The 15,463-nt window shown below is 35.2% G+C and overlaps 1 protein-coding gene across 2 annotated transcripts; it reads left to right on the forward strand.

Annotated features, from left to right (window-relative positions):
• The first annotated feature begins 3,887 nt into the window (after positions 1-3,887).
• On the forward strand, positions 3,888-15,060 carry cd36 (CD36 molecule (thrombospondin receptor)). 2 transcript variants are annotated; one of them, XM_041257512.1, is made up of 13 exons: positions 3,891-4,469; positions 6,106-6,266; positions 6,694-6,838; positions 7,748-7,921; positions 8,256-8,347; positions 8,912-8,961; positions 11,250-11,319; positions 11,917-12,104; positions 12,435-12,553; positions 12,802-12,875; positions 13,209-13,263; positions 13,482-13,641; positions 14,415-15,060. In XM_041257512.1, exons 1-13 carry the CDS (start codon positions 4,350-4,352, stop codon positions 14,426-14,428), a joined length of 1,422 nt encoding a protein of 473 aa, XP_041113446.1. In that variant the 5' UTR covers positions 3,891-4,349; the 3' UTR covers positions 14,429-15,060. The 2 variants fall into 2 exon arrangements, with proteins under 2 accessions (XP_041113445.1, XP_041113446.1); XM_041257511.1 differs by lacking the exon at positions 14,415-15,060 and having other exon boundaries at positions 3,888-4,469; positions 13,482-14,019.
• Positions 15,061-15,463: the final 403 nt, after the last annotated feature.

Below are 15,463 nucleotides of genomic sequence, written 5' to 3' on the forward strand. Positions count from 1 at the left end.
GTTTGACTATCATGCTATAACTTCTTATCAGTTTCTTTGGATTTTCTGCTGGATTCTGACCTGCTGCAACCACTGCCCATGGCTTTGAGAGGAGACTGAAATGACAGCATATTTGCCCAGCGAGTTCTAAAGGGTTTTTTTGAGGGGAAAAGAGTCAGTTACAGTAAAAGAGAGTTGGCGATTTCACACTGCTTTTGATAAATCAGGGTTGACATGGGTGACAGACGCAAGTAAACAAGAGTGTATCAATGCCCCGGAAGCAGCTCGTTACAGATGTTTCCGTCCAATCTTCTTTGGCTTGAACATGCGTAAGTGAAATCTTCATGCATGTGTGGCTGTTTGTTATTTTGTCCATGCATTTTGTCTCTCTCAACCTGGGTCAAAGTGTGTTGATCAACATCCTGAGGTGAGTCACTGGGACCCGGGTTAACTCAGGCATGACCCAGGTATGTGCTTTCACACAAAGCAGGATTGTGACCCAGGTAGCCAGAACCAGGGTCCAGACCCAGGTAGGAGTGCCAGTGTGAAAGGAGCTTAAAGGGCACATAAGGACCTTTTTATTTTATTGTGAATACTGAGGCTATTGACAAGCGATTGCTTAACATGATGTCATAGTCAGAAATCAGAGAAAGTCATTCTGCATTATTATCTCTATTTGAGGAATTGGTGCCTTCATCGTGCCCTCTGAATGCCAGTTCTTGCTTGCCAAGGTAAACAACAGAAACAATCATGTGTTTAGAACCTCATTTTTTCCTACTTGCTCATTGTGATGTATTGTGTCCCTACATTTCTGCTCATCCAGCTGAACATCAATCCAGGTTTGTACAAGTTTTGAGTGTAACAGTGGCTTACAAGTGACTTTGGGAACGCTTATGTTTTTGTGCTGACTTATACAGACATCAGATTGCTGTAGCCACCTTTTCAAAAGGCAGTTCCAGCACTATATTTTTTTAAATTGACAGCTACCTTCCATAATTTGAATGTTGGAAGTGTCAAGTACATCCCTTCCCTTCCTGTGTCAGTTTGGGTATTAGTGTTGCATAGTCTCTGTTGTTCAATTACATTTTTTTTTTTTTAATTTGTAAAACGCAATTCTAAATATTACTTCAAAGTTCTCAATATAATATTAGCAATATCACACAAAATTCAGTCTTGCAACACGCACCCTAGCACATTTAATGTCCCTCCTGTGCTCACTAATGATTGGACAGCTGCAAAACAAGGGGCCGATCTTTGACTTTCCCATTGGTTAAACTCACAAGTCCTTCAACTGAAATGGAGAGTTCCTTCAACGGTGTATGTCCCGCCTCTGCTCACGGATAATTGGACACCTGCATAAATGGGCAGATCTTTGACTCCCATTGGTTAAACCTACCATCAACTGTTTATGTTCCGCCTCTACTCACTTATGATTGGACTGTTACAGGGAAAATGCAGATCTTCTATTGGTTGATTTTATTATATATATATATATATATATATATATATATATATATATATATATATATATATACTATACTATACTATACTATACTATACTAGTGATTCATGTAATATTTCTTACAGTAAATACAGTACGGGTGCTGTTCAAACTGTAAACAGCTTCTCAGTCTAACTTCCGTTTCTGTCTCTGCCTTTTGATATATCTGAACTGAAGAAAAGCTGCGCTGGCACTTTGACACAGACATCTTATTCAGCATTCGTTTTATAACTAAATAAATATTAGGCCTATTACGTGGTTATCTTTGCTAATGTATTTATTTTTTGCTGCGAGAGGAGCTGTGGCTTTCTCCGGGAGACCAGACGCTTCAGCTTTGCGTCGGCCCCGCTCCGATCCCTCTTCCCCTCACGACCCGCTCTCCTTCTCGCACTTTGTTTGCTTGTCTGTTGCTTCGAACTGAACTCCTGACCACCTGAGCCTGGCTATTTATAGTTTAAAAACTACTAATTAAAATGATCCTCAAGTGAGAATGTTTTTGTTTTTTTTTTGTAAAAAATAGAAGAGTTGATTACATGGTGCTTTATGCATGGTTAATTCACAGGAAGTTATATTTTTGCTTCACTATGTGTGCATTATAGAGAGGGAGTTATTTTATTTTGCATTTTAGTCAGATGAGTGTTATTATGTGTTATGTGTTTTGTTAACTTTCATTACCGTTAGAACTATGAGAACGCCAACCTGTAGAGGGCGTCGCAGGACTGCGTAAGTGCGAGAGCAGTTTGAAGATATCATTCAAGAAAATCGCAGAGAAGCAGAGTCACCATCTTTATCCAGAGGAAAATAAATTTCAAACAGGAACAAAAACATGTACATGCAGGGAGTTCGGCCTGCAATGCTGATCTCTACCTGCTGCTGTTGAAGTTAAACTGAAAAAGTGTGTTTGGAAACGGGACTGCAATTAAGCAAAGAAAAATAAATATGTTAACTTTAACCACCCGAGTGCTTATTTACTCTCCCCAGGTGTAACATAAACAGAAAATTGGATAGCAGGATAATCAAAAAGACGAAGAGGAGTCCAGAGGTTCTGGACGCGGTCGGACTTCCGTGCATGAGAGGTGTGCTTAAGTAACTTCGTGAGGGATACTGGAATGATAGAAAGAGAAAAAGAAATAAACATGCAAGGGGCCCAGGCGTCTCTCCCCGGCTCTCAGAGAGTCAACACAGAGGACAGAGGCTGCATGGCTGTGCTCCGAGGCTGGGAAAAGAGCTTCATTCTCTAGAGAAGGAGGCTGGCACAGGTGAAAACGAAAGAAGGAAAATGAGTTACAGTTTTGGCTGGGGGTCTCCTCTGGCTTGTGGAGAATCTTCCTCATGGAGGACGAGGCTGGCGTAAGCTTCACTTTCCCCATGAGGGAGACCATTGCGGAGGTGGCACAGCATAGTGGAGGAAGGGAGGATGGAGGAAACGATAAAGCAAGACAAAGAATAAGAGCTTGATCTGGGGTTCAAATAGCGAGTTTAACAGAAGCCATAGCTCTAGCCCCCTGAACCACACTCAAGGTTACAGTTATTATCTTTCATTATAATGAAACAGTGGTTTTATACCATTTACATCAGTTTTATACTAATTTATAGTGCTTAAAATGTGATTAATTGTCAAATTTTATTATACTGTAACTAGAGCATGCTTTTAAGTTTTTGTTTTGTTTGTGGAATGTACTTTATCCTTTTTTAAAATAAATAATACATTTCTCATTAATGTGTTAAAATTGATTTAGATTATTTTATTCCCCCGATGATTTGTATGTTATCTGATTTCAGTATTGAAAATATAAACATGCTGTGACAGAAATACAATGTGCTCTGGTTGTAAATCTCCCTCTCGACCTGTGAGGGTGCTAAATAGCGAAAGGAAAAGTATCTGGACAGGCTGGCCTGACATTTCGTTTCCAAGGTCGGGAAGTCGGTCAGCCTGAATGGAAGCGAGACTCTGTTGCAGGAACGTATTGACCTGGAAGGTAAACAAGGCGGCAGATGCAAGCAAAAGACGCAGTTGCAATCATCATGCGGGATAGCATAAAAGGGGCCAGAGAAACGCTAATCTTTTCCTTCGCTTGGTTTTGGGTTCGAAACTGGAAGGACTGTGAGATCGCAGAGAAAGCCTGTTGGTAATGAAAGCGGACTGGTGATGGTGTGTGTGTATAATTGTGTGTGTTTAAGTACTGGGAGTATTACTGACGGGTCTGCAACCCTTTTTCAATACTCTGCAGTACACATGGTTGTGTATTGCAAGCTCGTTATTATTTACTGTCTGGTCATCAGACCCTTGGATTATAAACAAATAATAAACAAACCATTTGACATGTACTTTGTTGTCAGGTGGTTTCTTTGGATTATTGCACCAGCAGCACACCAGCTATACACTGTTCAGTATCAGCAGCCACTTTGCCACACATTTATATAGTTGTGTGTACAAAGTCCTGATGAGTTGTCTGGGCTCACCAAATAGTTACAATTTGATGGATTATGTTATAAAAATTATAGTGGTGATTTAAAAAACAAAACAAAAATGGTGTCTATTTTTTTGTGTGTAAATAATGGAATCATGTTCTAGCTAAAATGTCTGGAAAGTGAAGACTTTGAATTTATAACATTTCCAAGATATCTTAGGAGCCATGTGTATATCTTTTTCTAGACAAAGCTAAAAGTTAAATAGTTAATTCACTATCAGTTTGTAATCACAAAGAGTTGACCTTCAGTCTATGGTAAGATTGTAAACCAACTGTTGATCCTTAGCATGCACATATGATAAGTAATTACAAATGTGTGCTTTATTCATTAGACTCAACTTGTTAAAGATACTCTCCAAATCAACCTGCTGTATGCTTGAAGTGATCTGCAATCTAGGATGTGTTGCAACAAGAACAACTTACTCACTGCTGGGGCTTTCATTGGTGGATTGTTAGCTATCCTTGGAGGGATTCTTATACCTGTGGGGAATTCCATTATTGAAGACAATGTTAAAAAGGTATTTAACCACTGATCACATTATCGATTTATTGATTTATTTTAGACATAATAGAGCATACCCACGTAGTTGTGCAGTAGAATTGATAAGGATGACCATATTACTTACTTTATTTATATGACAAAAGTATTCTGGATAGTTAAGTATTGGTTTTCTGGTCTGTTATTATGTGAGTGCCAATATTGATTTTAGTTGCTTTTGTTCTCTGCTGTGCCCTTTTTTCTACTCCAAAACCAGTAACTAATAAGTGCAATTATTTATTCTGAATGCTAAACTAAAGGATCCATGTATAAATTACAGTATTAACATTTTCAGTTTTTTTAGCACAAGAAAGTAATTTGTGGTTTCTGTATATAAACACAAGTTTGTTTATTAAACTATATGTTTTGATTCAGTTGCACTGTGTTTCTGATTGTGGTGCTTACTAGTATGTTATGCCAATTAATACCAATATAATCCCTTCCAAATTACACTTGCTATAAAGACAGTATTTTTGCTTCGGTGGCTCGTTAGTTGTCTGGCCATCCTCATTCGTGGAATAGACATTGTACTCTATGAAAGTATATTGATAGTTAAATTCCAAGAGTAAAACAAAGTGTTTAAGAATTTAACAGAATGTATTGCAACACATTTTAAACCATAAACTTTAGATGCACAAAGAATCCAGACCAGTGTTACCAAAATTATAGAAATTAAAATAAATGCTAAAATAATGCAAAAGATTTAGGATTAAATAATTCCCTTTTTTGAGTTTGTCCACTGAGCTATGTACAGTGGTAGCGAAAACCTGCTTTGCCTATTTATAAATAGTTGCCCAGAGTGCTGCGCACCACAGGCTTGACGCACTGTGTGCACTCTCTCTTTGATATGGTTTGTTTAGTAAAAACAAACAACAAAACAAATCTGTTTTTAGTCAGCCAAAAATTTTTTCTTATCAGTATGGTGAATGAACATCATAATGTTGCAATTACAGTACAAGTAGTCTTTTCACATTTGTATTGGCTACAGGCAACTGCATTAAAGAGTTATGGTATTTAAACTACTATGTATACTATACTGTATGGCACTTTGTTATTGTAGCCTAAAACTGAACAAATAGGGGTTGATTTGATCAACCTGTCCTCCTGAGATAAACCACAGACACATGTCAATCACACAGGTGAAGCACCCATGTGCAGTAATCAGGGAATTACCACTAACAATAAGTGACATGCAATCCAGGTAGATACCCTGGTACTGTACAATTTGTGTGGCTTTAGCACATTGGGATATGTGTTGTTTTTTTTTTTTTTGGAATGGGATCTGAGGTACAAATACTGAAAATGCACTGTATATTGATCTAAAACAAACTTTAAAATGGTACTGACTGGCTATAAAGGCTACAATCATATTAAGCAACATGTTTTATGCCTAGCAAAAATAGGCTAAAACCATGTAGAGTAAGCAAAAACCTAGCAATTGTGTCTAGGTACAGTAAGTCTTATTTGATTGTTGATGCTGATGGTCTTCTCGTCAGCTAAACAAGAAAACGATGGTAAGAATATAATGATATAATATATAAATAGAAAAAAGGAATTTTTCAAATGCTCTCCAACACAACTGATTTTATCATTCCTATGAATTTATTCTTCTGTAGGAGGCTATTATTGAAAATGGAACCGTTGCTTATGAAAACTGGGTACTACCAGGAACTCCAGTGTACAGGCAGTTTTGGTTGTTTAATGTAAACAACCCACTAGAAATTGCACACAATGGATCAAAGCCCATCCTCAGACAAAAAGGTCCCTATACCTACAGGTAATTTGCTTTCTGTTTTTTTGTGATCAGTTAAATGTTTTTAAGCCTTTTTTTAACAAGATTTCTAAAATATCTGCATACGAAACTGTTTTTACTTCCAATTTTTATTTACACTATTTCAAATAAAAGACTGGTCTTTACCATACTGTACTTAACCACTTTAACTAGACTATTACCATGGTTTATTAGTTATATATGGATTAGTTAATCAGTTTAGCACATACAGTATATAAAAAGAATTAAGTACAAAATGTAACACTCTAGAGTGAGACAGTGAGTTCTTCTGGGTGCTTAAATTATGGGCTCTAATTTATGGCAGTTTACTGTAGGGTTAAATTCTGGTGGAAACAGTTACTAAAATGAGTCTGCAAATGATGTGTTTTTTTTTTTTTTTTTTGGTGTTTCAAGTTTATAACTTTTTCCTTAGGGTTCGATATCTGCCAAAGATAAATATTACAGTAAACCTCAACAACACTATCTCCTTCCTACAACCATATGGTGCATATTTTGAACCAGGTTTATCTGTAGGTACAGAAGAAGACAACATCACATTTCTGAATCTCGCTGTTGCAGTAAGTATGATATAATGTGCTGTTCCTTGTCCCAAATGGTAGGTTAACATTATGCTGTACTGCATCACGTGGTTTCACTGGCCCTGATTAGCAGTAATGCATTACTAGTTTTATACTGTTCAAATATGTGTGTGTGTGTGTGTGTGTGTGTGGTGTATATATATATATATATATATATATATATATATATATATATATATATATATATATATATATATATATATATATATATATATATCTGTATGGTAATATATCTCACCAATTAATATGTCATGGTATACGCAAAGGAGTGGTTAATTATATAGTTTATATTCACAAAATATTAAATATTTTAATATTAAAGTAACATTTTGTTTAGAGACAATGTAAACACTTGTGTGCATAAACAAGATACAGGTAGCTCATTAAAATCTGTGATACTCACCCAAGGGCTTGTTTCTTATTGCCATACTGTATGTCTTGGATTTTCATGAGATATCTTTTATATATTCTGTGTTTTCATGGCAATAGAACACTTTGTTCCAAGAAAGACATCCTTGTATTATTCATGTTCATACATAGGTATGTGCAAAACAGTATATTCCTATAACTTACGCTTTCCCACACCATGACGCTTTCCTGTCTGCAGCTTTTATGAACATGTCGTGGCAAGCAGGGCACTGTAGAAAAATACCCTTGAAATAAAGACATGGAGATTTAACCAAGGAATGATGGGAACTCTGAAACAACAAGGTTCATACCAACAAGTCAACCATTTTTTTTTTTTTTAAAAGAGCAACACATAAGTCAACAAATAAGTCATATTTTTTTCCAGTGGAAGAGAACATTCACAGATAACTGAAATAGAATGTGGACTGCCCATGCTGTTCAGATTAAGCCATCAATCAATTTAACATTTTGTTTTTATAGGGGGCACCATCTGTTCTCCCAGCTCTCTTACTTCCTCTTCTGAACAACTTAATCAAACAAACAAACTCATCTTTATTCCAAACCAGAACAGTAAAAGAAATGCTTTGGGGATATGAGGACCCTATATTAAAAGCATTAAAATTAGCAGATGCATATACTGGAGTATTTTACCCAGTAAGTATATTTTATTTGAATAATTTGATAACCTGTTTCTGTTTGTGATCAGTCATTGTAGGAATAAGTCACATCAATGAATAGTAATCAAATTTGGACTGGGGTGGAGTGTGGGGAATTTGTCTACTGCTACCAGATAAAAAAACAAACAAAAAATAAACACTTTGTACACTGTATACTTTACATTTTAACACTAATGTGATACACATTATACACAAAATATCAAGTTTATGACAATGTACTGTAATCATACAATACATTGCATAAAAATAGCACCTGTGATTAACCTTTACAATGTTGTAGTTGTTAATATTAGTTTTCTTCTCATGTGTAGTATAATGGAACAGCAGACGGATACTACAATATTTTTAATGGAAGAGGTAACATTGAAAAACTTGGAATAATTGACAAATGGCAAGGTGAAGGGTGAGTGTTATTACATATCTTTAATGGACACGTTCTACACAATAAAATATGCTTGACAATAATTTGTATCAATATTGCATTGGTTTGAGATACCCTATTTGAACGTGGCCCCACCTCTGCAGCCCGCATATTGCACTACTCGAGGGGGTTCAGGATGAATGGACAATCTCCATTACTCACAGATATTCTTTATTTAACTGCCCTACTTAAACAACAAATGTTCCTGTAAGGGTAGCTAAATGAGGTTATGAGGTTAACTAACATTAAGGTTAACTGACCCTGCTGTAGTGCAAAAGCTAATGCAGCACAATCTTATCCCCTCAGCTCTTGATTGCAGGACTATATACATTATATACAGCTATAAACAGCAGTGGATTAGACACTTGGGGCTGTTACTGGTGGTGTATTTTGTGAAGTAACTTTAACTCTGTTACCATACCATAAAGAAACACTTTAAAAGCTTTTTTTTTTTTTTTTTTTTTTTTCTAAAATTATTAAATAAATAAATCCATGGATATCAAAAGTAAGTAAAATAGTAAAGTTAGATGATTTACACATTTTCAGAAAGCTGACCACCTGGAAAGATCCTTATTGTAACATGATCAATGGTACAGGTGAGTTTAATCATTTTATTTTACACAATCTAAACTCATATTATAGTATGCCATTTGTTGATCTATGTTTAATGTAAATGTTCAAATAAATATGTTGCCACTCTGATTCTATGCTAATATTATATAAATTGTAACAAAATATCCTTAAAGAGTCTAAATAATCAATCATAACTTGCCTCTAAGACAGTAGTTCACTGACAGGTTTAACATGCCTTTATCACTTTTCTGACTATAGTCTTCTGGTTAATTATTACCCAGGAGACTACCTTTTAAAATAAATGTTTCCTGGGATTCCTGACTAGTAGTTTACTCTGTTTACATTAGCCACTTTTAAGCCAGCTTTTTGCACTACTGTGAACTCATCATATTTGTCATGTAAACCCCCACTGTCAGCATCAAACAGGCACAGACAACAGGAAGTTTGGATTTTTACTTGTTCAACAGAGCCAAAAATATTTTTGACAGAACGCTGAGGGAGACAGAGGCAGAAGATTTCAAAATACAAACATACTTTTATATCTGTGCTACAATATGTATATACATTTGTATAATTTATGCGGGGTAAATATGAAACAAGCCTGGTTGCCATGAAACTGTAAGAAAAGTCATTTTTCACACATATCTACAAATGTAACTGTAAATCATTATAGTAACGTCGATAAGAAAACACTATGTTTTTTTCATGAATAATAAAACTGCAAGCTTGTGTTAGTTTAATCAGTATAAACGTATAGGCTTTATTTTTGTATGCTCGTAAGTGTTGTGAGGTGAACATATGTCTACATGTAATTCAGTTCAGGGGCCAAAGCCAGTACAGACTTTACATCATTTATGTCATGTCCTTGACTGGTGAAGTGTTGTACTATTGGTTGGTTCATTCATTTTTTTTTTTATTTCTAATTAATGAAAGGTGGTTCTGAATTCTTTTAAAGTTGTTCCAGTCTCTCCAACATATTTTATTTCATCACATTTTTCACAGGCTATTCCGTAAACAACATTGCTATTTTTACAGTAGATATTAGTATTTAGTGGATATGAGTTGTTCTTATGTTTAATTATATTTTTACTTTTCTCCATGTATTTACAAACTGTACATATACTAATGCAAGTATTTGTAGAACCTGTTCTGTCAATTATTCTTTTATGTTTACTGTGAACTAAAATATCAACTAAATTAGCTTCTCTTTTGAATGCTACATCTGGGGCCTTAAGAAAAACTTTTTTCAATTTTTCTTAATTATGTAGAATCCGGAAGTGTTTCCAAACTATCTTAGAGATATTGGGCAAAAGTTTAGAGTAAATCATTACTAATGGGACTCTTTTGACCTTTTTATCTCTATTTTTATAATCTAGAAGATCATCTCTTTTTAGTTTATCCACTTTTCTTAACTCTGTCGCTATAATTCTTTCTTTGTATCCTCTTTTTTTAAGATTTGTTTTTAATAATTTCTTTGTTTTACATAGTCACTTTCTTTTGAGCGTATTCTTCGTATTCTTATTCCTAGTCTCTTTGGAATTGCCCTTTTAGTGTGTATTGGATGTTCAGAGGAGATGTGTAAAAACTGGTGCATGTCAGTAGGTTTACACAAGAGGTCAGTCTCAATTGAACCTTCTTCAAGTTTTACTATGGTATCTAAAAATTCTATTTCTTTTCTTGTCCATCGAAGGTCCATCGTAATATTACTGTGTATTTAATTTGCCATTTTGTGAAACTGGAAAATAGATTATTCTCCTTGTGTCCAAACCCCAAAAATATCATCTACAGACCGAATGTATTCCAAAGGTTCTCTTTCCGATTTTCTAAGTAGTTGTTCTTCCTATTTCCCCATGTATGTACTGGCAAAATGCATTCCTAATTTAGATCCTATTGCTGTACCATAGTTTTGTTTGTAATAACTGTTTTCTAAACTACATTGATCATGTTCAGCACCTCTGCTGTTGGTATTGATTTATCTAGTCTATCACCTAGTGCTTTTTGACAAGCTTCTAAAGTTTCTTTACGAGGGACACTTGGGTACAAGGATTTTACATCCACGCAAAATAAAATTGTATTCTCTGGAAGGTTGTGCTTTAGTGATTCAAGTCTTTTTAAAAATTGTGTTGTATCCTTAACATAGCTTGATAATTTCTGAACATGTTCAGTTATATATATACTATATGCAGCGGATGAACATATATATATATCAGGGAAATATATATATATAGAAATATATAGTTGTTGTTTCAGTTTGTCATACTCACAGTAACTTAACCATCCACCTTTTTTCTTTCATGTTCAACTTTATCAGATGGATCTGTATTTCCACCATTCATTGATAAGAGGAAGGTATTAGACTTCTTTTCTTCTGATATTTGCAGGTAAGAAAATAAGTCTGAATAAAATGTTCTGAATTAGTAAAGAATACTGTATTTGCAGAATATAAAGTCCAGTCTTGACTGTCTGCCCTTATTTATATTAGCGCCCAGTTTTACTGACAAAAGGATAGTAAGCGGCCACTCTTAGAAACTGGAAATTGGGTCATTAGAAATTATTTAAATCAAGCCTAATGAGACTCTCTTGGTTCTCATCTCTCAAAGCAGGCATGCAACTTGGGATTACTAAGTTCAGGAGAGGATTCATTAGATATTTACCCACCTTAAACAAGCTTACCCCACATGCGACCAGGCACCAAACACCCTTCATTAATAATTAAAACAAATAATTATCAAGGGTCAGGTTCTTCACCCACTAGGCACCACTGTAAGAGACTGCTCTTAAAGGTACAGGAGCTTCAGCAATAAAGTATTGTGGGTAACAGATCAAAACCCAGTGTGCTGGTTCGGAGACCAAGGCACTGTCTGATCTAAAAAGAGTCAAACCCTATTGTCTGAGCAGACAGACACGACCCATATGAACTCAGCTCAGTGTCACTCTCTTAAAAAGACAGTAAAGCATTAAAGCATGGTTTCTTACAGGTCAGTAGTTGCTGAGTATGAAAGCAGCAGGGTTTTGAAGGGGATTCCAGTCTACCGTTTTATGCTCCCGCCCAAAACCTTTGCATCTCCAGTTGATAATCCAGAAAACAGATGCTACTGCACAGATACCCAAATCACCAGGAACTGCACTACGGCTGGAATCCTTGACATAAGTGGATGTAAAGAAGGTCAGTGTTACACTCCTTGTACCATATATACACATACATTTCAATTAAAACATAGATCAGTTTAAAAAAAATATTTAAACTGTTCAAAGCGTCAGTCCATTTTAATTTTCCCTTTGATACATTGACAGGGTAAGGCACTGCAGCCACAAAAGCAAATCTCCAATAAAATAATGATCACTGTTTATTACTTTCATCCCATTTATGTCTCCAGCATTGAATATCTACACCCTTCAACACGACAAGGGTGAAACTTATTTTTCACTGTACGTTGCAGATACAACAGTTGTGGTATTGTTACATAATTTTATGGATTTCTTATTGCTTTCATAGGAATGCCAATCTTTATCTCCCTTCCCCATTTCTTGTATGGCAGTGAAGATCTACAAGAATCAATTGATGGGTTGAAGCCAAATGATGAAGAACATTCAACTTTTCTTGATGTAGAACCTGTAAGTATAGTAACATTACATTAGAAACGTCTGAACTTTTAGTATACCAATCAGGAAACTCCACTGCAGGGCACAGTATTACACGGTATTACACTGTATTACCTTAATTGCCCAACACAGTCAACTCCAGATGAAATTACCCTCTAATTTTTGTTAAATGCACAATACCATTACAAATTAAATGCAAAAAATCTACGTTAGTGGTTGAATAAATGACAATCAGGTTTTTTGTTGTTGTTTTTTTTCAGGTAACTGGAGTTTCTTTGAATGTTGCCAAAAGACTGCAAGTCAACATACTAATTCAACCTTCAAACAAGATAGAGTAGGTTTCTATATTATTCAGCTGTTATTATTTGATACATTTTGGCATATTTACAAACTTAACTGACCAAAACTTAATTCATTTTAAGTTTAAAGTTTAAAAACTATTGTTGAGTTGTTTGATTCTAGCCCTCTTTTATCTATCTTTTGATAATTTGGTCCACCCTCTGTAAAGAAAACTTATTGTAATAATTTCTGTTTTCATAACAATTTATCATATCTATAAAGCAACAATTGAGAAAAAAACAATCAATACCAGGAAAATCTTTATTAAAATTGTATGAGTTAAAAAAAATATATGTTGATCAATGACTATTCCTATATTGCTTTTCAGAGTGTTGTCAAACATTAAGAAGCATATTTTTTTTCCAATCGTTTGGCTTAATGAGGTAAGCAGACTCCATATGTTAATATAAAAAATAAAACACAATAACACTTTTTTTTGTCCACAGATCCAAAGAGTCACACAAGTACAAGCATTCAACAATAATGTTGAATACTGGCTTTCAAAATGTTTTCCACATTTAAGGAGCTAAATTGTATCATGATAATATAACTCAACTTGAAATCTTATCTTTTTAAACTACCTTTTCTGTTTAATCAACAGACAGCCACTGTTGACGATGCTACTGCAGAGAAACTCAAAGGGGCCTTGATTTCTACTATGGAGCTTCTAGAAACAATACAGCTGACCTTGATTGGCTGTGGATGTGTGATTTTTCTGGCATGCATAATCACACTTTGTGTACTGAAAAAAAGGAAAACAAGTAAGAACCACTCTGATCTCTTTTTTTTTTCTTTTTTTGCTGTGGGGGAACACCAGTATAGAACAAAGCTGGAAAGATACAAGTGTTTCCCTGAAATTAACCTTATTTTATTGAAACATATATTTGACATGTTACTATAAGCATGTAAGAGAGAAAGCTAACACAGGACAGCACTAGTATATTTAAAATCACCATATCATTTCAACCTTAACATCCCAGGAAGGTTTGAGATGAGTAACAGAAGTTTAAAAGTGACCAAAATCACAGAAACACTTGCACAGGGAGGATTATCTAATATTTGGGCCTGCCTGTGTACTGCTCCTGCATCTTGGCAAGTAAAGCGACTACCTGGCCTATGAATTGTTAATGTAAAAGCTACTGGATTGCAGCAGATGCAGCCCACCAGTTTGGATATGCAAGTGCTTGTCAAGCATGTGATTTGTCCAATTTGTGCAAGTGCAATGGGGGGGGGGGGGGGGGGGGGGGGGGTCTGGGGTGGGGGAACAAAGTCCTAAACGAATGTTAGTTACTTAAACTCACGGGGCCTCAATCCAAAAAGCAAGAACTCTCTTTAAGGCACATTACATTGAATGATCCATTGGAACTTTGGTATCGCTAGCAAGACATTAAATCCAATATAACACAAAGTTACTCAATTTCTATAAATATAGCGTTGTGCACCATAAAGCATAGTTATGAACTACCATACTGTAACATTGGCATTACTGTTGATTTCTTGTCTCAATAATTTATATTTATGATTTATTTTGCAGAAAACCACTCGTAGGAGATGACCGATGAAGGAATTTATCAAAATAATTTTTGATAGAACAAATGAAGTATTTTCCTTCTGCAGTTCCTCTCATTCATTATGTTTTCTTTATTAATGTCAGTATTTCCCCATTGTTTGTACTGTGGAAGTCCTAGAATGTGTTGAACTAAAATTCCATTTAGCTCTTGAAATGTTGCAATAAAGTTGAGTATAAAGCTGTAATATAACCAATACTGACAAGTCTGACTACAGTTATGAAGACATTAGAACAAGATTTTCAAAAAATTAACACCAGTTCATTGGTGATTCTATTTTCAGATTTTCGTGCTGAAAAGGTCAAATAAGTCTTCTGTGGTATTCACTTCAAACAACTGCAATTCACTCCAAAACAATCTTCTGTTACCCATCTATATTTTGAAAAATGTGTGTTTTGGTAAATTAGGTACAGTACCAATCAGGTGTTAACTATGTCTACATGTATCTGCAACTGAACACAATTGATGTTAGTGTAAAGGAAGCCAATACTTTTACATCAGGGTACATTGGTGGAATAGCACTGTAGTCCTTCTTACCAGAAAGTCCTATGTAACCTTTTAAATTTCATTCAAATTCCCAATCATGCTTTGAATTACAGTAAAAAAAAAAGACACACAAACAAAAAAACTCAAAATGGAAGTTAAATTAAGAAAAAATAAAATGCATATATTTTAATCTTTATGGTATTTGTTTTGTAAAATGAGCGTGCATTTCCCAAAAGGCTGAGAAAGTCACATTGCTGATTTTTTAAATGTATTTTATTCACTAGATAGAGGCTTATTCACTAGTCAGGAGGCTTTTTAGCAAACAAATAAACTTTGAGACAGGGAAGGGAATCATCAGAATGTATTTCACACAGCAGAATCTCCAATGTTTTTCTACTCTAGCTTTCTATGGCGTGGTGCAGTTGTCCATCTCGGCTCATATAGTATATAGCATTTACACAAAGCCTGACCTACCCCTAATGTCAATGACGGACACGACTCCCACCCAATCTTGTCTGTCATTTCACTA

This window comes from Polyodon spathula, chromosome 8, assembly GCF_017654505.1.
Source record: "Polyodon spathula isolate WHYD16114869_AA chromosome 8, ASM1765450v1, whole genome shotgun sequence".
Lineage (NCBI taxonomy): Eukaryota > Metazoa > Chordata > Actinopteri > Acipenseriformes > Polyodontidae > Polyodon > Polyodon spathula.